Below are 24,072 nucleotides of genomic sequence, written 5' to 3'. Positions count from 1 at the left end.
TTTAATGCATCTAATGTCTATCCTGCTCTCGAAGGATCCTGTGAAACGCCACAGCAGTGTTGAATCCCGTTATTGTAAAGGAAAATCTCCCAATAGAAAATAATATTTATATGGTCTCTGTGACCTGAGTTGTTCTGGTTGTATAGATGAACTAGACTGAACTTGCAAACGTATATATTTTCAACCTATTTCATGTCACGTGTGTGTGGGGTTTTTGTGTATGGATGCACTTTTGCAGGTCTCCTATTTGTCTGCTTTTCTCTGTGTATGTCCGCATGTCTGTGACCGAGCAACAGGAGGAGGGGGGGGGGGGGATGCTGGCTGTTTCGGAGGTGTTTTGGCGTCTATGGCTTTTTGCTACACAGAAGAAAGTCTTCCATCCGTCCCGACACCCCCCCGCCCCCCTCCCCCTCGCTCTACAGCTGCATCCTCTCTCGCTCGCACAGGGACGCACATCAACATGCACGCATTGGCATAAACTCTGAAACATTGCTTTCATATCAGCCATGCACTCCTAATGGAAACAATATAACGGTTATGGGTTTTGAAGATGGGATCGCTCTAGTGACACTGTGACTCCGGACAGTTTTTTACTTTAGCCTCTCACCTATCTACCTAGCGTGTTAACACTTTCAACCTGGTGTCTTCCTAATTTTGGGCATGTCATAAATTAGGCGAAACCTCTTTCAGAAATGTTCAAAAATGGTACCAAACATGTTTACAGATCTACATACTGCGATGCATTGTGAGCGTCTATTTTCGCTGCACAACACCATTGTGTGACAAAAGATAAAATAGGTCTCAAGTGGGTAAACTACTCTCTATGAAAGGCTGCACTGTGCGATGGTACTTTTTTTTTTCAGTGTATGTGATTATTTATTTTTCCCCTTCTTTTTTGGAGTGGGTGGTGGGGGTCGTACGGGAGGTTTTCAACTTTGAAGTCGATTTCATAATATTTGTGAGTCCTTAAGTGAAACGGGGCCAGAGAGGCACATTTAAAAGCGCTCTCCCCCTCCCCCCATGATGCATTGCGGTGGGAGATGGCAGACAGACCAGGGTCTCCACTAATGTAGAGCTTATTTATTTTACAAGGCTCTCCTAAACACGACGCGGTTTCACTGGATTCCTCCCAACACGTGCACCTCTAAAATTGCCCTAATTCATGCTCCGTTGGAAGGCGGTGTCACGCGGCCGAAAATAGCCGCCCGGCAAGCTCACACTATGTTGCATTCGCGACGCATCGTGAGCTTGTAGGTCGGCTATATTCCGCCCGGGGACACCGTCTACCAACAAAATATGAATTAGGCTTAAGTCACTTGCGCTCTCACTTTCTGCTGATCCCTCACTTTTGCCTTCTCTTTCTTTCTCTCCCCTCTCTCTTTGTTCCTCTGTCCATTTTCCCTTTGTATTTTTCTATGTATTATCTCTTTACCCCCCACACACACCCCTACCATATTTTTCTCTCTTCTCTTCTCTTGCTCAGTCATCAATTCTCTGCTTGTCTCTCTCGCCCCCTTGCCTTCTTCACTATGCATCTTATAATCTCCCTCTCTCTCTCTCTCTCTCCATCTCTCCATCCCACTCTCTGTATTGTTTCCTGCATGATTATTATCTGATTATGGGGCTATTTGGCTGCAGTTAACTTTTATAACATTTCATTAAGTCGGCGGTTTAGCGTGTCGCGTGCGTTTCAGAGCATTCTTTTGTGTCTCCTTTGAACTATCGCTGTCCCACCGCCGGAGTCTTTTTATGCCGACTGGTGTTTTTTGCTCTTTTTTTTTGTGTGTGGTAAATCTGGATGCAATTTTGAGTTGCCAAATAGTGTTTTAGGAATTTCTAGTTGTTTCGGCGATTAACCTTGTGAATAGCCTGGTGGAGAGGCTCTCCTTTTGATGTGAAATGCTTACTTTGAGCACTGTGTCTTTGTGTGTGTGTGTGGGTGTGTGCGTCCATGCGCACACGCGTGTGCATGCGTGGGCACACATGCATTTCCTTTTTCCCTCTGACACTAACTGATTGAAATAATTGGAAATCCTTTTTCCCCCCCCGAAATTACTCCTACCAGGAAGGCTTTTATTTTGATAGTGGAAAATAATGCTGTTTTTCTTTGTTGTCATTGTACAGGGCACTGCGGCCATAGGAAACGGGTTAACCTAGAGGAAATATGTCATAACAATTAATAGCCGCCTAGGAGTCTGTGATGTGGGAGTCTTAGATGGGTGGGAAGGTGGAAGATTGGTCAAATTCCTGTTGCTGTGCTAGCGAAAGGTCCTCGATCAGATTCCCCACAGCCGGTTGTTGTAGAGACCGTGGTGTAACCCATTCCAACCAGATTGACAATTCAAAGTGATTATGATTTTTCTCATATAAATATTTTTATCCGGTGCTACGGTCCAACTGTTTATCAGTTGGATTGGGTCAAGCATACAGCTGTGGTCTGTGTATATAAACACAACTCACAATTAATCCAGATTTTGTGATGATGTAGTGTATTCTAAATGTTCTTAATCTTTCCAACCACTCACAATGTACTCACCCATTCACACGCCACAACGGCAGAACACACCGTCACACACTACGTCACGCGTGGTACAAATTCACACACCGACGGCAGCCGAAGCCATGCAAGGCACCAACCAGCCTGCTCAACAGGAGTAGTTAGTGGTTCAGTGTCTTAACTCCATGATACCTCGACACTCAGCCAGGAGGAGCCACGGTTCAAACCAGGAACCAAATCCCTATTTGCTAATTTTTTTTCCGAAAACAGCTAATCTACAAGCTCAAAACGCGCCAGTAGCGCCCCCCAGAATTGTACTAAACCCATTGTGGTTGTGATGAAGATCTGGTTGTACTGTGTCAGAATGACCATTGGCCAGAGCTTTGAAAGACATCAGAAAACATGACTGGACCCAGAGAGAATAGGTTTTGTTCTGTACACCAAGAGAGGAAGGTTATGCTTATGTAGTACACACACACACACACACACACACACACACACACACACACATACTGTAGCAGCCTGTCAGTCACATGCGATTTTTACAGTACACGTTACGTCCGTGACCCACGCAAGCACAAAAGTACGCACACGCGCCGCGGCCAAACACGACTGCACGCATAGATGCACTCATGCCAACATACACACGATGCTTCACTCAGCATGCACTGCACACACTGCAGCTCAGTTGACCTTATGTTCCCCTTTCCATTCGGTCTGTCCGGCCCTGACATGGAAATCCAAGCTAATTATTTAATCAAGCAGAAACACTCTCATTCTCACTCATTCACAGACAGGAGATCTAACAGCTGCTGGCTGATGTGCGAATGGACTCTATTAAAACTCGCAATCATATGATCGCAAGACGTAAGTCTTGAGTTTCCAGCTGTCATCTCTGTTTACATTTTAATTAAGTTTTTTTGTTGTGTCCATGTTTTTAATGATCGGCCAACACTGACCTCAGCTTTGATCTGCGCTGGGTCACTGGTTCGGGACATGGGAACGCAACGCGTCCCGCTCCCTTCGGCAGTGTTGCACTGCATTTCAGGTATTGAGATTGAACGCCCATACAGAAAATAAAGCCCTGATTTAGGCTTGGTTGTGAAATGTGTCTCGCACTAATAAAAGCAGAACAGAGGCTGTTTTCTGTGCAAAACACTGCCTCGCAACCAAGTATAAATAAGGCGTAAGAAGTGTGGCTTCAGTATCTTACTCGGCCTCACTGGGAGACGCCTCTTGACGCATACTGACCGTTGCAAGGATTAGGGTTGGGATCCAGAAGCGGTGTGGCGTGGAGGTAATTAACAGTTGAGGTGTTATGGAAGACCAGGTTGCTTTGATAGTGGCCTTCAGCTCATCACCGTTTTGAGGTCTGGTGTCTCATCTTCCTCTTTATAGATGCTCTATGGGGTTCAGGTCAGGCGAGTTGGCTGACCAGTCAAGCCCAGTAATACCATGGTCAACAAACCGGTTACTAGTAGTTTTGGCACTGTGGACAGGTGGCGCCAAGATCTGCTGGAAAAGCAAGTCAGCATCTCATATAAAGCTTTTCAGCAGACGGAAGCATGAAGTTCGAAGTTCTAAATTCTCGTGGTAGACGACTGCTGTGAATCTTTCCACAGTCAGTGGTGTTTTGGGGTGCCATGTCATCTGCTGGTGTTGGTTGGTGTCCACTGTGTTTCATAAGTCCAGAGAGATTGTAGAGCACTTCATACTCCTGTCTGCTGAAAAGCTTTATGGCCAATGGACCTGGTCTATGCGCCAAATATTGAGTGCATAAACATAATTGTCAGACGGTCGACATTCCTGTATTATATTTTGAGATACTGGATCTTTTTTCTTTCCACGCACTGTATGCCGTAATCATCCAGATTAAAACAAAAAAAGACTTGAAATATTTCACTTTGTGTAATGAAGTTATTTGTGTTATGAAGTATAATAAGAACATTACGGAAATAAATGCACTTTACCACAATATTAAAATAGTTTGGAATGTGCCTGTATGTACAGTATATGACATTTTGAAGTATGACTTATGCACACAGCACCTACAAGAACCTCAAAGGAAACAAATCTAGAATTGTGAAAAGGCCTAGGTGCTAGTTTGTTTGTTGAGGGGATCCCATGTTTTCTCCTCCTGATCACTGCTTCCCTCCCAAATGTCTTGTGCACGACCCTGCTATGAGGTCACCCTTTGGAACAGTTTCCTTACAGGAAATTCAGAGCTTAAAATATTTCACTTTTATTACATTTTCAAAGAATTGTTTTGAAATGACAAGGTCGGTTGCGCAACATGCGAGTGCGTTTGCTGTTTTCACATGTAATTGACTACATCAGTACCTTGTGTGCATTCATTTCAGTACAAAGGCAAATTCTCGTTTTTTTCTCTCTACAAAATGTTCAAACACAAAGCTCACAATGCGTCGCATCACAACCCGTTGTAAGCTTGTAGAGCGGCTGTTTTCGCTATGAACATAGGTGCGTCTTGAGATTTTTACTCAAACTTTGGCACAAACGGTTTGAAAAGCACTGCATTAAAGCTCCTAGTTCAGTGGTTCCCAAACAGTGGGTCGGTACCCATTTTGGGGTTTCCTACATTTTGTTTTCAATTATTATTTCAAAAGATTTTGAAAAAACATTTTCATACATTAAATATGAATAGATAAATAAATGAAATAAATTCCATAAATAAAAAATAAATACAACTTTTAAGATGTAGTGATAATATCCGATCTACAGTACAAGCTCACAACGCGTTGTGAGCTTGTAGATCGGATATGTTCCTCAGTTTGGGTCCCGGTTTGAACTAAAGTTTCAATTCTGGATCTCGAGCTTAAACGTTCGGGAACCCATGCCTTATAGTTGACTTGTTCTAGAAAGCATTCTCTTGGCTTCTCCGCAGTTTGGCTTGGCCAGGTTGTGATAATCCTGTTTCCTGTGTCTCTCCTTGTCATTCTCTCTCACCATACTGTATACAGCTGTGAAAAAGATGAGGTTATTCCTCAGGACGGCCAACGTAGAATGTAATGAAGATGTTCCTTTTTGTTTATTTTTATTAGGATCCCCATTAGCCAACCCAATGCCGCCGTGACATCTGGTCCATTTGGTTCCATGTTTTAATCCACTTAGACCGGGAACGCATCCATGTCATTTTAAGATTTCTTTGGCTATTCAAAAATAGTAGATATACAAGCTCATAGTGCGGCACCGAGTGCCACGCTATGAGCTTGTAGATCTGCTATTTTAGAAAAATCTAGAAAATGGGTGCAAATCTTTGAATATATATATTTTAAAGTGAAAATGTGTAAAATATTTTGTTCCAGGGACCCCCAGAAGCAAAGATGTTTTGTTTCTTTAAAAATATATAATAATAATAATGTAAAAGTTTTGCACACATTTTCACGATTTTTCAAAAATAGTAGATCTCATAGCTCAGAGATATAGATATAAATAGATCTGCAATATTTTTTAATAGCCAAAGAAATCTAAAAATGTCTTAATGGGTTAACAGTTAAAAACGAACACTCAGGATTTTACTCGTGTTGTAGTCTTTCCTGGGGTCGTGACGTGATGGCGGACGTTCCTGACAATGATTTCCACTGTTGTGTGTTTTTTTTTCGCAGGTTGTGAAGCTTCTTAACAACAAGCGCTCTCAGGCAGTGGGAATCCTCATGTCCTCCCTGCACCTGGACATGAAAGACATTCAGCATGGTAAGGAACGGCACATTTTTAATGACTTAGATCTGTTAGCGGCTATTTATTGGCTAATTATTGAACAGACGAGTACATTCCATGATGCACTCGTTGGCTGCAGGGTGTCCTTGCGTGTCGCCCCTGCAACCTCCTCGGCGCGGAGCGAAACGCGAAATGGGGTCGGAAATTAAATGTACTGAAAGTGGGGCTTTCCCCTCAGATTAGAGTTTTTTTTGTTTTGTTTTTACATCTCGTCTCTGTTGGGGTGCAAACCTCATATGTCCACAACTGTTACTTTTCAGGATTCAAATTCAAAAGTATCAAAAGTAGCAGATTTTCTAGCTTGCAGATCTGCTACTTTTTGATGCTTTTGTGTGACGCTGTAGTATGATCAATTAGGGTGTTAATTTACGAAAAAAAACTTGAATTTACGAAAAAACACCACGTTAAAGTATGGAGATAAGAGGTTTCTGCCCGACCGCGACGATATGTTTATTGATTTTTTTGTGCATTATAATATTTGTTTTTCCAAATAAACAGATTAGACGAAAATGGCAGCACATGACTATAGCACTCTGATCAGAGTTTTAATGGATTGGATCTGTTAGGCTATTTATGGGCGTATTACTCAACAGATGAAACATTCCATGCACTCGTGGCTGCAGGCTGTCCTCATGTCATCCCCTGCACCTCGACGTGAGACCAAACCGAGAGAGAGAGAGAGGGTTGAAATGAAATGTGTGAAACCGGGGCTTTCCTCTCAGATCTTGTCTTAACCCATTCAATTCGGGAACGCATATACTGTCATTTTATATTTTTTGCTATAACCATTATTTTATATCAAAAAATAGCACATCTACAAGCTCATAGCATGAGCTTGTAGATCTGCAATTTTTTTGTTGTTGAAAAATCGTGAACATTTGAGCAAATCTTTGAATATATATATATATTTTTCATTTTTATCTCAAATCTTTGCTTCTGGGGGTCCCTGGAACAACATATTTTGAGATGGGGGTCCGCTGCCAAATAAATATAATTCTGGGGGCCCTTGACATGAAAAAGTTTGAGAACCACTGATTATAGTAACATGCGTTTTTTTTTTAAACTGTTAGGATTTAGAAGACATTTGTTGAATCCCCAGAAGCAAAGATTTGAGTTACAAATGTTCGCTTTAAAAATATATATATTCAAAGTTTAGCAAAAATGTTTTTTTCAGATCTAGAAGCTCGTATGAGCTTGCAGATCTGCTATAGCCAAAGAAATCTTTAAAATGACACAGATGCGTTCCCGGATTGAATGGGTTAAGCATTCTGTTTTCATTCTTCTCCTTCTCACCCTCGTTGTTGTTTGCGGTCTTGTTTTGTCTGCCCCGTTGGCACTTCATGCAGACAGTATTGTTTTTAGCGCCAGTTCGTGACCCGAAGTCACATTAATCGCACAGCTATCGTAACCGCAAACGTCATATCCTCAGACTCTCTCTTCTGATGGCTTTTAGTGCAGGGGTCTTCAACAGAGGGTCCGGGACTCCTAGGGGGGGTCCTCAGAGTTACTACAGGGGGGCCGCCAAATCTTTGTGTGATATGATTTGTTTTTAACATTAATCACTTGAACCCTAGCATCCCTTTTCTGACGGGAACATTAGCCAAAAATAGCCGATCTACAAGCTCACAACTGCAGCTTGTAGATCGTCTATTTTCGGCAAAGAGGTTTGGTGTAGAGGGAAAAAGGAGCAGATCAAGTACAGAGACAAAGGTCAAAGTATTGCCGGTTTAGATGTCTGAAAACAAAACGAAAGACATTAATTTACACAACACTGATGATAGTGCTGTCAAACAAGTCGCATTGAAATCTATGAAAAGGTTTAATCTGCAACACAATTTTACACAATATGTAGTGGGGGTCCCTGCTTCATCTCTCTCTCAGCTAAGCGGGGTCCATTGAAGACCCCTGCTTTAGTGGAAAGACTGACTGCACACTGTAAACTAACTGCCCACATGCCTGCCATCCAAAGCTGGCGTCCCTATTTTGGGCCTGGAAAAAAAATGTAATTGAATACAAATTTTACAAATAAGAACAAAATCTAATAATGTGGATCTCGGATTCCGCATGGGAACGCTGTGTTCCAATGTGGATCTGGGACATCTATGACAGATTTATTGTGTATGACTCCACATTTTCAGCCCAATCGGAGCCCAATTGATTTCCATTATAGAATTAATATTTCAAAAAGTATAAAACATAAGGTACTTCTGTGTTCTACTGACACTGAGGCCAAGGCATTTGGTGCCGATGGGCCCAGTGGTTTGCAAGGTTCTGGACACGCAGACAGACACGGACAAACGGATCGACTCATTTGTAGACCTCTAGACTCCTGCAGAGCAACGTTGTAAAAGTTGCGAGTACAGCCGATTGAAAAGCTCACAACTCGTAGCACTTTAACTAAGCTTGAAGTTCAGCTATTTTACCTATTCCTGAACAGTTTTTAAAGTATAAAATAGGACTTGACAGGTTAACAAGGGAACGATAGGAAAAACCATTCCTGTCAATTTGAAATGCACGCAGCTGTTATTTTAACATTTCTGTTTAGCAGACACATTACATTAAAGGCCTGTCCTGTCACATATAAGTTGAGGACCCTGGAACCGTATACAGTAGTAGCTTACAGCGATTAGACAGACTGTTGCGTCAAAATGTCACAGGTTTGAGCCCTGTAACGGCTAAAGTGTCCATGCCTGCCAAGACGCACGTCACCGAGATCTCACAAATACAGAACAAATATTCATGCTTTGTTGATCACCCTGAATGAGTATGGTTCTCAAACATTTTCATGTCAAAGACCCCCAAATTGATATGTATTTGGCCGAGGACCCCCATTAAAAAAATTAAAAATTGCCCGGGAGAGGATAAGGTTTTGTCGACATTTCAATTCTTTAAAAAGAAAATAGAGCTGACAACATGTCTTTGAGATTGTAGATCGGCTATTTTATAATGATAATGGGTGTGTTTAAACTATTCCTCATTTCACTGGGCACCCCCTGGAACCCCTCCTAAGGACCGGAAAGCATCTGTGCCATTTTAGATTTTTGCTTTTCAAAAATAGCAGATATACAAGCTCACAGCGCTTTACTTCGTGTCGTGCTGTGAGTTTGTACATCTGCTATTTTTTAACATTTTTGAAAAATCTTGAAAGTGTGAGAACTACTGATTTTAGAAGGAATTTGTAGAGTCGGCCTCAGGTCTTAATGAGTTAACCAATACCCCTCCATAAGGTGATGGTGGGCATATAGCGGTGTAGTTGAGCACGCACGCACGCACGCACGCACGCACGCACGCACGCGCGCGAGAAGGACCGACTCTGTCGATCCTATGTGCTGGTAGCCATACAGTGAAACTATACAGTGACACTTGTGGACGTTCCTCCACCAGGCCTTCCGCCTTGTCCTCAGATTAATGACTCATGCTCTCTCTCTCATGTCTCTGGCGCCTTTGCTCAGGGACTACTGGGACTTCTAGCATTATCATAATTAGAGGCCTGCCAAGGCAAACTGCAGTAAATGCTTTTCACTGTAGATAGATTGTACATTTCTCTTTTTACTCACTGTAGATTACGCGGTCCATATTTATGATGACAGTGTGTGTGTGCGCACACACACACACACACACACACACACACACACACACACACACACACACACACACACACACACACACACACACACTGATTTGACTGTTCCACAATACTGGGGATAGATTGTTTATGTACACTTATACACATTCCTAACCTTAAATACGTTTATGCACATATATTTTATACCAGTTAATAGCTCATACAACATGCAAATCCCGGGTGGTCCAAATGCGGAGGGCCAAGCCAGGACCCGCATCTCCTCTTGGATTTTGGTATCCTATTCCTAATCCCTGTACGTTACTACAAGTTCAGTCTTATTCTTTACTATTTATCTTAGTTACATAGTTGCATTTCTTTTTTTCTTTTTTTTTTTTATGTATCTGTCCTATGTTTCATATTATAGTGCTGGCATGATAACATAATTTAAAGCCATAACCATATAAGGAGTTCCCAATGCAGCTACTATACGCCCAAATATGGAGTGTGTTGTCTAACCTCAATGTGTCGTCATGGCATCAGCCGCAAACAATCAAGTCGGCTCCATATATGGGCACAAGTGGGCATGCCCATATATGGGCATATATTGATGACATCAGGGCTCTCCATATATGGGCATTAAAGGGACAAGGGCTGACAGATGGAGATCTCCATATAAGGGTATATCGGTCGGATCGGCGGTGCAACGTAGGTGTGAGGGCCTCTAGTAGTCTATTATGCCTTAAAAGACAAATATTGCACTGAAATAGAAGTAGACAGAATATCATTGCGTAATTGTAACAGCACCCCTGGAACTTGACACAGGACACGTTTTCAGAATATGCAGCGATATCGTTGCTGTCTGGCAGAAACCTTATATCTCCATACAGTATTTCATCTTTTGATGTTTTTCATACATTAACACATTGACCGCCAGAGGTTAATCTCATTATGTACTCACCAGTGGCAACGTTTTATTGTTGTTTTTTTGTTTTTTTCACGTCGCCATAGACCTTGTTAAAATCCGTAAGATTGAGCTGTGCACTGTTTGTTTACATCGCGGACATCTGCCTGGTTCGAGCAGTGAAGACCACGTGTCAAACGGGGCATCCATGTTGTAGTTAGAACGGTTTATGTTAAACGGTGATCACCGAGGAGAAAAAACTACAGGGAGAAAATGGGGTTTCAGTTTCGTCATTAGAACGAGGGCTGACGGGATCGGCAAAACCGGATCCCAAATAATTCTGTTTCCGGTGGTGTTACAATGAAATGGTCCGTGTCGAAAATTGAAAAAAGTTTTTTTTTCGAAAAAAAGGAAAAAGCACCACAGCCCGTAGGCTACGGGATCGGCGCTTTACGGTTGGATTTATCGGCCCGTAGGCTACGGGCCCGGCGGTCAGAGTGTTAACGCCCTACTTCATCATACAAGAACGCCCTACTTCATCATAAAAGTAGTGAAAATAGCTGATCTACAAGTGCACAACGCGTTGTGGGTGTAGATTGATATTTCCACTATCCTTCTATATATTAAGGAAACCTCAGTCAGTCAGTTCCGCATTGTTCTCCTCAGTGGGGTGAGCAATTGATCTGAACTCTGAATGCTTGACTAAAACTTGAATGTAAATCCAGGGACCTCAACTTTTACATGACACGACAGCCTACACATGTTTGGCACAACGCAGCAACTATATGGTAATTGAAAGGTTTTGCTTTTTATTTGATTTTGTATTCTTTTCATTTCATAGGAAAGTAGACAATCCGAGGTACAAAATGAGCTGACACTTGCTTGGATTCACCCAGCAGTTTGGGAAATACAGCTTAAAGAAACATGTTTTAAAAAAATGCACTTTTGAGAAAACACTCGTTCAATGTTTTGGCACAGATTCGTGCACTTTTCAGCTCAAAATAACATTGTTATAAAGATAATTTATGCTTTATTATGAAATATTTATTTAATAGTAGGATGGTGTTAATTGCTGAGGACATATTTCCCGTATGTGCAAATATACACTGACAATTATCAACAACAACTTTATCCAACAAATGAATAATGGTGAATGTGGTACACCAAAATGTATTCTAATTTACTATCATTTAATTTGAGCTTAATTTGGATTATGACATTATTTTTTGAGTTAAATTCTTCCACATACTGTCCTAACACTTTCCGTAATCAGTTTGAAACTTTTAGTTTTAATCAGTAACAGCTGCTCTCCCTGTTGAGCAATCAAAATGTGTCAAATAGGTAATTATCACCTCAACCAACCACTGCTGAGCTGTGTCAAATTTCTCTTTTTTTTTGTGCATCGATGAGACCGAAATATAAAAAGAGGGAATACAGACAGATCCTTTACCCACATGAACCCTAGCATCCCAATTCTGAGCATGTCATAATTAGCAAACATTTGGCAAAAATATCTCGCCTACAAGCTCACACCGCGTTGCGTTTCGATGCGTTCTGAGCTTGTAGATCGGCTATTTTTGGCAAAGAGATTTGATATAGAGGGGCCAAGCATAGACGACTGGGGACCCTGGTCAACTTAGTATATAATATAGGGCTGAATGGGTTAAATGGAAATATTGTTCCTTTCGGGCAGAAACCTCTCATATCCATATTTTAACTTTTTGTTTTTCTTGATCATTCTACAGCGTCACACAAAAGCATCAAAAATAGTAGATCCACAAGCTCAAACGCGCCACGTATTGAGCTTGTAGATCTGCTATTTTTCATATTTTTCTATTTAAATCCTAAAAAGTAACAGTTTTGGACATGCTGTATGAGGTTTCCACCCGACAGAGACGATATAAGACAAAGATGCAATTGGCCAGCAAAGTGAACCGTGGCACAAAAATAACTTTTTTTACAAAGCGACTGGTCAGGATGGGGTTAACCTTCCAGTGACCGCATCAATTATTTGAGAACAACTATTCTAACAAAACCCCAAAATGTAAATAGTTCCTTTTCAACGCAAAACAGGGATACGAACTGATCCAAGCACAGCTGCGCATCAAACGTTACATTGCGAGCGTACAGTCTTCATGTGGTAAGATCATTGTACAGCGACAGATTGGGGAAACAGCCCATCCCCAGTTTTATGTGACAGTTATTTGACAGGTTCCCAGCGAGGAACAATGGTTTTCAGGTTCCCAGCGGGGAACAATGGTTTTCAGACGCTCAACATGAAGAAGCAGAGAAAAAAAACTATCCTCCAATTTGTTTTTACACAATACAGAAAAGGACACGACAATGTACTGTATGAATAAAGTTATGATTAATGTTCCATAGGAGATATTAACCACTTTACAGTAAGCTCTAGTGTCGTGTGACGAATAGCGAAAATACAGTAGCCAATCTACAGTATAAGCTCTCAACAAGTCTCAACCTGACACGTGTTTTAAAAATCTTTTTTGTACATTTTATAACCGCATGCCCAAAATAGGGGCGACAGGTTTGAAAGTGATCTACTTTTTAATCTGTATTGTCTTTTTACATGCAACATCAACTCAAATATAAGGAGATTACAGGACCACATTGCAAGATGATAACATTTAATTATAGCAGTGTGGCCCACAGATGCCCTCAAGGGCATCCCAGGAAATCCACAGGAAAAAAGAAAACAAATTCAGTCTAGTTTTTAGGAACTCTTGGCGGCACAATGAATAAGAAAATAACCTAATGAGGCCTTTGATACAGCTTTGTTACTTTATGTAGAACAGGAGAATTGTCCCACAGCATGAAATCCTGAGGTTTTTCGGTCCATATTCAGTGTGAACCCCTCTGTGACAAAAAAGTTTGTTTTATATATATCATTCTTCAGTAAACATTGTCCAAAATATAGTAAATTTGTTGGAGAGGTTGTGAAATGACCTGGTGTAGTTGCATGAACACACCACATTTGAAGCTCATTGTTTATCACAGCCCAGTGAAGAGAGCAATCTGTAAACAGCATTGTCGTGGAAATATTATCCCAGAACAATTGTGAGCATAGACCAGAACAGAAAACGATTGTCATGAACACAAAATTAGGGGGAAAATAATAGTATAAATGACTATATTAGATTTGAACTTGAACAGTGCGACATGGTAGAACAAATCTTAATTAGATTGTATGTTGAGTTTTTCCATGTTTTCAGGCTCTGTCTCACACGTTGCGTATTGGCTCACAAAATAACCTCAAGTGGGGAGAATATTCTCCGACATATTTCTCAAGGCCTTGCCTGTCGTGGCTTTGTTTGCCCTCCATATTTAAATTATAAACAGAGAAAGACGAATCGCTTGCAGATTTCCGTACAATTTGCATGAGTAACGTGGGCTATCCCTTTGAGACTGGTCCTCTTCCCTGCAACCCTTTACCACTTCACATTTACATAGCCCCCGCTCTCATTTTCCATGTGCTGGAGTGTACATTAGTGATTGTTTGAGGTTGCACAAATCCCTATAGAGACTGCATGTTTTGACTTTACTCAACCAGTAAAAATGCTGTCAAATTCACAGGAACAGGCGGACTGGGTGATTGTATTATTGTGTTCCCATGTACTGTGTACCCTTAGGACTTTTTGTTTTTCTTAAGAAGCTTTGAGAAACGAATATTGTTTCTACTGTACCTGTACAATCATTACTGTGGTCGAAAAAAAAGTTGTTTAAGTTTTAAATATTTAAACAATGACGAGTATTAAAAAGAGCTTCTAACTGAATAACTAAATTGGATCCATTGGAATACACATTATTTTTAAGATTTCCTATAAAGTAGCGTTTTTTTGGACATACATGGTTTCCACCGGACAGCGACGGTATTCATATGTATAGGGCATTCTACCATAACTAGCAACTAACAATTGTTCATAGCTTATGACCACTTAAACCAAAGCTCCCGTATTGTGGGGAAAGCTTTATGCCCTTTTCACAGCAGACATTTTGACGGGTAGACGGCTGAAGGTAATAACATTAATGGGTGGTGTGTTTCGTTTAGGTGTTGCTGTGTGTGCCAGCATGAACAGCACCTGTACAGTTAACTTCTTGCTGGCACACAGAAAAACTTAAATGAAACACACCCGCCATTAATGTTATTACCTTCAGCTGCATTTATATGTGAAAGGGCCAAGGGAAATCTCCTCTGGTGTAATCATGCAGTTTACAGTAGCCAGGAATCATTTTTCTTATGTTTCTACTTTCTACAGATATTCATGGGAAAATCTGTCTGATAAATTAATTTATCAGACAAACTAAAATGAAAAAGATACTGTAACTAAAGCCTGATAAGTTAGCAATTATTTACATCTTGTTTTATCTACAATAAGCATTCTATGTTATTGCATATAGTAATATATATTATATTTTTCACAAAATGGGAACCCTTTGCTCAAAACGTTCTGCAGTTATTTGCCCATTAATTTAATTCAACTGTCCGGGGGAGCAGCACGTCTCTCACTTTTCCTTGTAACGAGTAATATACTCTAGGGGTTCCCAAACGTGTCCATGCCAGGCTCCCCCAAATAGCCATAGCCTCCGGCTGCAGTCCCCCTAGCCTAATCCGAAATGGTTTAAAAATAAAATAAAAAATTAGATAGCTAATTTACAAGCTCACAATGTGTGTATTAATTAGCATAGGCATTTAATTAGAATTTTAATTAAACATTATTTTTACCGTGTGCATATACAATAAAAGCTGCACGTCCCCCATTTTGATAACCTGTGTTGGAAGCTGTTTATCAAGCCGTGTGTGGCAGTTAGCAAACTTATGATGGTTTCTATATTTTTGTCCAACTCTGACCTCCATCCTGTAGACTGAATTTAGTCCAAGCAACGGATGAAGGGATGAGAGAGAGAGAGGGAGAGAAGTAGGGGTGGAGGGAGCGAGGGAGGGTTGGGTGGCTGAGAGAGGCTTTCTCTCCATTTATCTTAGCTCAGCCAAGCCCCATAGGGGCCTATTGAGGTGGAATGTCGGTGTATATTTTATGCCAGGGCCAGAAGAATTTGTACTTAATTTTCGTGTAATCAATGTGTTTATACGTTTTGCTAGGCTCCGCAGACACGGGGTCTGAACACACTGGATTTGTGTGTCCGTTACGGGGGGATTAGGAGGTTCCTTTTGTTAAACATCCAGTCGCAGATTTGCAGGGAGATTGAGCGTTTCAGTCCCACGTACTGGGATGCAGTTTGCAGGTTGGCAGGTTGAGTTTGGGATCTCCCAGCATGTACAGTACGCGACTTTAAGGATGATCATGTACTGTGTGATAGCACTGCACTATTGACCTGACTAATAACATTTAAAAAAAAATCCTTCCCTCTCTGTCCCTTCCTCCCCTCCTTCTCTCTTCTTTCTGCCTGGCTTGTTTCCCTCCCTTCATAATTTCCTTCCTCGAAAACAAAAACGTATTGGCATTTGTGTTTTGAACCACCAGAGGTGGGCCTGAGGCTAGAGGCCTGTTTAGGATCACATTCTGTAATGCCATGCTGTGTTCACGCAGCATTAGAAGATCTAACCCCACTTTCTATTCTATACAGCATCCGGCTTTTGTTTTGTAAAACGTTATTTACCCAGGAGACGGCACAGCTCAACTTGATGTTACTGTAGGCTCACACATTGACACCTTGGAGCTGCCCAGTACAGTCTTTGCACTTGACCTGAACTGCTTAAATGGAGCAATAGACGCCTTGTAGCGACGTCATCAAAACACAGGCACTGCTCATGCATTTGAATCTAGAGGACAAGGACCTTTATGTAAACAAATTATTATTTTGAAGAGTAAAATAATTAGATAATTAAAATGTATGCTGTACACTAGGTACTTATTTGGTGTAGCAGTATACACAGACGAGGCCGGATGAACACACATCCCTCTCACACACACACACACACACACACACACACACACACACACACACACACACACACACAATTATAGATGGCTAGCCTCTTGCAGAGCCATGCTGTAAAATCAAGCTCAAATTCACAATCTTTGGCTCACTTTGTTAACTTGTCCTCCAAAAGGAACTTGATCCTACGCTCAATCGCTCATGTGACTTGTACTGTAATTTAAGTGCCTCTTCCCTGGCAACTGACTAGTTGCTGACCTAGGTGAAGAGCATTGGCCATTCGCTGCTTTTTGCAGTGATTATGGGTTTTTCTAAATCAGTTGGAGCTGTCACTTTCTTTTGGAGTAGGAGGTGGGGAAAGCATGATGCTCTTATGGAAACCTCATCGAAATCTTTGTACTGGTGGTCTGAGGCAACGTTTCTATTTATTTATTTATTTTTAAATCTGGAAGTTGTTTGCATTTCCAATAAAATCTCTTATCTAAACACTTCCAGTCAACAGTGAGACTTTCATCAAGTCTCACACTTGAAGAATGCGGCATTACTCATTTCAGCATGAATCCCATATCCTGCACTGAATATCATTATTGGTTCTCACAACCCAATTGAAAAAAAAATGTTTCCAGCATGTTTATGGATGGATATATTCATTACAGATATATTCCATCAATCAGTTTTCAACACACTATCAGAGCAATGTTTTTTTTTCATGTTGTCTTAACCGCATGAACCTATTCTGAGCATGTCATACAACACTTTCGGTAAAAATGGATGAACATTTGGCAAAAATAGATTGCAGAACTCATCCCGTCACACTAGCGCCGCAGTCGCTCAGGAGTTGGAGCTGCCGCTTGGGAATCGGAAGGTTCCTAGTTCGATCCCCATCCCCTCTTGGCTTACTGTCGGAAGAGTCCTTGAGCAAGATGATGAACCCCTAACTGCTCTCCAGTGGTAATTGGAAAAACAATTCTTCGGACCGCTCGCCCCCCAGCGGTTTCACTGAGGTTAAGGTTAGGAATACGTTTAGGGTTGGCCATAGTTTTACTGAGGTTAAGGTTAAGAATAAGGTTAGGTTTAGGCATAGTTTTACTGAGGTTACGTTTAGGAATAAGGCAGAGGAGGCCGATGTACAGTATACAACTATGTTCCATGCTGCAGTCAAAGCAGGCATTTCTCCATTTCTTCCATAATGATGCTTACGTTATGTTAGTGATTCTCAAAGTGGTGTCGGGGGACCCCCAGGGGTCCTTCGTGGGGTACCAGGGGGTTCCCCAGCAAAATTAGTTAAAATAGCGTCACAATAATTTTAACCATATTTTATACTTTGGCTATTCAAAGATAGCAGATATACAAGTTCATAGCTCACTTTGTGCTTTCGAGCTCCTAGATCTGCTATTTTTGAAAAATTGTGAAAATGTATGCAAATCTTTGAATATATATATATATATATATATATATATATATATATATATATATATATATATATATATATATATATATATATATATATATATATATATATATATATATATATATATATATATATATATACGCACGCACGCACACACATACATTTTAAAGTTATTTTTTAAACTCAAATCTTTGCCTCTAGAAGTCCCCGGCACAAAACATTTTCAGATGGGGGCGTGCGGCCAAATATATATCAATTTGGGGGTCATTGGCACGGAAACGTTTGAGAACCACTGCGTTATGTCACTTACCGTATGTTACATCATCAGGATGTGTTGCACTGCGAGTGATGTATTGTGCAGTTTGATTGTTGACTCTAAGCCAACCTGAGTGGCTAGAGCATCCAGACAGAGACACAACTTTACAAATCAAATTTGAATCACATTTCAAACCACCTAGGAATGTGTTTCAAATCTGATTTGCAAAAAAATCAGTTTCCGTGTGTTTTTTTGCTGTCAGACTAAATAAAAAACAATCTGATTGCAGTCCGGATAAGCCAAAATTCAGACTGGAGCCATTAAAATAACTTGTCACAATAGCTTCTACGCCCTTGTGTTTGTCTGCTGCATCGAGGGGTTTTGGCCACAGCTTTGTGTTTGTGTTGTTGGGCAGTTTGAAGTTGTCAATTATGTACACTTGTTCTCAACAAATGCATTGGGAGCTTGTAGATCTGCTATTTTTCAACAATCTGGACACATTTTTGAAAATAAATAAATAAATAAGGACACCAGGGTTAATGTGGTTAATGGGGTCATATTCTGCTGACTAGACTATATAGGGAACCCAAGGAAAAAAAGAAAAATAACCATTTCCAGTGATTGTTTATGGGATATTGCTTTTCCCAACACTTTGGTTCTTTGGTGTGCAGAATGTGCTGTAAACATACGTACTGTCTAATATGGAGGTTTGATTACACTGCAAATCGCAAAGAATGATAAACATGGATTTCCTTAGTTAGAGCAAATATGCCTGGATTAGGTCCTAATGACGTCCTAATGGCGCACTGTACTGTAGCCTGTACTCCATGCACATACAGAGTCTGGTTTCCTTAATTCACACCTCTTGTCTGCTGTGTTTTTTGTTGCTGCTACTGGTGCGGTCGGAAATAAACACATTTTATTGCAGATAAATGGGGACACTAAACACAAGGTCCAGTTTTTGGCCTGAAGGGTTTAGATTTCAAAACCTCTGTTTACCAGTGGTTCAAAACTCAACAGTAAAACAATATAGCAACTACTTCTTAAATCGGTATGTATCAGCTCGGATTTTCCAGTGTTGACACTTTAGCCAGCACATAACAAGTATACCTACACACACACCCGCACGCTCGTACACACAGCTGTCTTACTATACTTGTGACATCGCAACCAATTTTCTATTCTTAAACCTGCTGCTGCAACCTAACACTATCCCTAAACCTTAACAGCCTAACCCAATCCTAACCATAATCTCCAAATCCCCGAACATATCACTAGAACTAATGCTAGCCACTCCCCCTAACCCTAAACCTTTGTAACTTTAACTCTAAATATCCTTTTTTTAAATCGCCATGAAATTGGTGATTGTTGACCAGGAAAATTGTCCTGGCAAACCTCAGTAGATCAAATTCTGCTATACTTGTAGGGTTATTCAGTTCTTACAAATATACTAAGAACTGAACACACACACACACACACACACACACACACACACACACACACACACACACACACACACACACACACACACACACACACACACACACAGAGAACATGTGCACATGTGAAGTACAACCACACACAAGACCAATTACATACTGTATACACCCCACGTGCACAAACAGTCGTGCTCACACACTCTTACACACATACAATAAAACATGTATTTACAGTAAAGGAATTGGAGTGCACAACCTCAAAGTGAATGTATCCAATATCCAGTTTATTTTTCTGATGGGGGGGATTCCCAAGGGCAATCCTTTTTAATGGCTTTTCATGCATAAAGACAACACAGCAACAGGCCTGAGAGATCTGGCCTTCTTACAAATGGAGAAAAACAAATATTTGAGTGCTGCGGGCACGATAAGGTGCCAGTTGAACGGTTTAGACTAGGACCAGTTTTTCTCAGTTCGTAGTAAACATTTTCTTTCTGTCAAGATACGATGTTAATGTTGGACACAGAGACAAACTGATGTTTCAGAGTCTGAAGATGATACATCAAAATCCTATCTATGTTTTAGCAAGCAGTATCAGAGCTCTTGATTGTCCTTGATAAGAGGCTTTTCAGCTTTTCAGATACACAAGGCCTATGCACTGCATATTGATATATTTGGTGTAAGTTAACTCGAGCTTAATTTCTACTCCAACGAATGATGGTGTGAGGCGTTGTTACCTTGAAAATAAGATCTTGTTGATAAGCGACACTGTCCTACTACGGCCTATAAATTAAACCTGATTTATACTTGGTTGCGCGACACCCGCGCGCAGCTCAAGTATAACTCAGGCTTTGGGCTTTTGTTTCACAAATTACTGACACAGCTTTAATGGCTTAAGACAGTTATTGGAACACAGAACGTTGTGAGGGCAAACCTCACATACCTCTGAACTGGCGCACACATAGATAGCCGCACTAACACACACAAACACGCACACACACACAAACCATTATGTTACATACATACAGACGTATGTACGCGCCTCCACTCTGTCCTGTTCTGTTCCTCTCGGCTCGGCTCTGTGTAACACTATAGCTTAAATTAAACAATCGACAACTCGCTCAGTGTTTGTGTTCAAACATTGACTTTTTAAGGATTACAGAGTTAGGCGCCAGATCTCAGCGCTGAGGCCGAGACAAGAAGGCGACATGAGGAATTTAAGCCACAACTCCTTCTCTTTGTTCTCTGACTGATTTGAGGTATATTGCTTTCATCCCAGTGCTAAGCAATGTGTTGCGTGCGTGTGCATGTGTGTGTGTGTGTTGCCAATCGTGTGCGCATGGCGCATGCATACAGTATACTGTATGTGGGTGCATACAGCAGTGTGATTTTGTGTGTAATCCACCAATGAGTTACCACTTAAAAATGTATGCAGGTTTCTATACAGTAGAGGCAGGTGAAATTGAAGCAGTTCAGGTGTGTGTGTGTGAGAGATAGTTAGTGGTGGAGAGGTGTGTGCTTTCAGTCGATCATTGTACCACTCGATAAGAAAAGAAAAACGTTCTTCCTAATCAGTTGTGTATGCACACGCGTAGCTTTGATATGGTTGTGTGTTGATGATGGTCTGTCTGGATGGTTCAAAGTCATTCTGGTCTCTACAGAATCGAGAGTATGATGTCACAGATGAAACCATAAACCAAGAGGTTTATTCAAGGTTCGACTCTTAAAAAAAGAAGTCAAGTAAAGTCAACATTTTACTGAAAAAAGAGAGAGAGAGAGAGACTGTGTCTGTCTTGTCCGTCTGTCTGTCTAAGCGGAGGTCCCATCACCCAACAAACCAATGCAGTTAATTGGCTGTCATTCTCATCTCACGTCGCATTAAGCGGCTTAATGCCACGGGTGTCAGGCTTGGCTAACCTCAAGTGTGTGTGTGTGTGTGTGTGTGTGTGTGTGTGTGTGTGTGTGTGTCAGGGAGAGCAAGGCAGGGAGTCAGGTGGTGGGATTGCACGTCGCCAAAAAAGCAGTCTTGTATTCATCAGATAAGTAGGATAACAGTTGTCTCCCATTAGAGACACTCGAACACCTCAAACAAGAAATGGCTTCCTGGAACTCTGGAGAAAAGCTCTTCTGACTAAAAGATTCCCAGTTTGTACAAAATCTAATGCAGTCATTCATTCACAAAATCACACAGTTGTCCTCTCACTCACAAAGCCTAGATGTTGTGAGAAAGGACAGGAATCTGTTGCGTGTGTGCGTGCGTGTGTGTGTGAGCTGTGGGTGGCATGGTAGACATTTAAGGTGTGTGAACAGGAAAGAAATCTGTCCCAAATCTGTTCTTAAACCGTCAGCTTTACACACTCAGGGTTTGACCCCATGTTGGGGTCGCTAGTTAGGGTTAATTCTGCTGGCGGGAGAGAGTTGTAGGGGATTAGATTAGAACTGTGTGTGTGTGTGAGAGAGAGAGAGAGAGAGAGAGAGAGAGAGAGAGAGAGAGAGAGAGAGAGAGAGAGAGAGAGAGAGAGAGAGAGAGAGAGAGAGAGAGAGAGAGAGAGAGAGAGAGAGAGAGAGAGAGAGAGAGAGAGAGAGAGAGAGAGAGAGAGAGAGAGAGAGAGAGAGAGAGAGAGAGAGAGAGAGAGAGAGAGAGAGAGAGAGAGAGAGAGAGAGAGAGAGAGAGAGTATTAGTTGTTTGCTCGCTCTATGGACTGAGCACCTATCAGTAGAGCTTATTGGATGCCTTACCATTACTGCCTTCTTTGTTTCCCGCCTCCCTCTCACACTCTCGCTCTTTCTCTCTCTCACTCTTTTCCAGTTTTCTGTGAAGAAAATGTGTTTTAATCAGCACGACTGTCGAAAAAAATCATACAAAAAATGACAATGTAGGACAGTATTTTAAAATCTCTACCTCATACGTCTCTCCCCCCCCCCCCCCCCCCTCTCTCTCTAACCCCCTCCGCCCCTTTGGCCGTTCACACAAACACCTCACTCTCTCTCTCTCGCCACCCATGTCCGCTAAGCCTCCTGGCAGGGCGACTCTCCGGCGTCACAGGGGCTTGGCGCCTCACGGTCTCGCTTGGCACGGCGCGGCATGGCCCGGCTTTGACCGGGTCTGCGTTATTTCTTTTTCATTTTTTTGGAGTGGACTGGCGCCACGTCCCTCCATGGCCCTGTGACGCTGTGATGAGCACACGAATAAAGCCCCCGTCACATCAACCTCTAACCCTGTGACCAGGGGCTAGCACTTCTAGCAGAAACCATCAGCCTTATCCCTTTAGGTACACGGTGGCCAGTTCAACCTATGACTGACCCCCTCCTCCTCTCTCTCTCTGTCCATCTCACTGTGGCTCGCGCAAGCTTTCACTCGTTTATTTTTTACAACTGTCTTTTATTTTCCCCTCTTTCTCTCTGAATATTCTCGCCGCCAGCACGCCGGTATGGCCTTAGGCGAGGGATTATGTTTTCGCTCCTGTGAGTCTATTTGTCCGTCTGTCTGTGGACAGCTAATCTACGACACTGTTGGAGCGATCACCGTGAAAGTTTGCACGCACACTGCCAGTAGACCAAGGAAGAACCTCTTCCCCAAATATTTCAAGTTGTAAAACTAAAAGACAAATGTAGGGTAAATTAATGATGATAAAAAAACATCGGGCACATCAGTGGCAAAACTATCTCTCGCTCTCTCTCTGTGTCAAAAGCGTTGCTTGGCTTCCGCAGCATTTTATGGTGGAATGGGCTAGAAAAAAATCAAACCTACCACTGGTTATATGTGCAGCGTTTTACTTGATGTTGTCCAAGAAGAATTTAAAATCTCAACCAGACAACTGGTGGTGTCTACCGTATTATTGACAGGAAGATAGCCGATGAGAAATCAGCTGGGGCAGTGAAGGGGGGGCATCAAGGCCACTGTGGCCGTAGGGCATATAATTTCTCGAGGGCCACGCGGCCAAAGAGAGGGGCAGCGATGGCCGTGGCCGCCGTGAAATTCTTGCCCTGCTTACAGGTCTGTAACTCTTAGAGTGTACAAATTGAACCAAATGGACACTTACGGGTCCTTTTGCTTCCATTTGTACACTCACAGTTATGGGGGTCCTTGAAATAAAAAAAGTCTGAGAACCAACTGCTTTAAGAGAGTCAAACGATGAAATGACAAAACTGTGCCCTGACAGCAAAGGCATGGCCATCCTTACTCCAGCCTCCACACTAGCAGGTTCCTGCCCGGGGACCTCAGGCTGTGCAGAGACTCGCAAGGGGTTAATAACTTCAAAAATGTAGTTAGGGGCCAGGCTCATGAAGTGCATTAAATTCAGCCGAGCAGCAGTGTTCTCTATGATTTGGAGCAGATTTTGATGTATGTGACACAT

The 24,072-nt window shown here is 41.7% G+C and overlaps 1 protein-coding gene across 1 annotated transcript in view; it reads left to right on the top strand.

Moving 5' to 3' along the window:
* The window catches only part of fmn2b (formin 2b), a gene marked incomplete at its 5' end in the record, with an annotated part of 102,891 nt that overhangs the window by 26,806 nt on the left and 52,013 nt on the right, over window positions 1-24,072 (top strand). Inside the window, one exon of the mRNA XM_084078199.1 lies at window positions 6,121-6,208. Within this exon, the coding sequence (XP_083934325.1) occupies window positions 6,121-6,208 (88 nt within the window). The remainder of the gene's footprint in view (window positions 1-6,120; window positions 6,209-24,072) is intronic.

This window comes from Gymnoscopelus microlampas (genome assembly GCF_963454915.1).
Source record: "Gymnoscopelus microlampas genome assembly, chromosome: 14".
In the NCBI taxonomy this organism is placed as follows: domain Eukaryota; kingdom Metazoa; phylum Chordata; class Actinopteri; order Myctophiformes; family Myctophidae; genus Gymnoscopelus; species Gymnoscopelus microlampas.
This window is presented reverse-complemented; position numbering and strand designations above follow the sequence as displayed.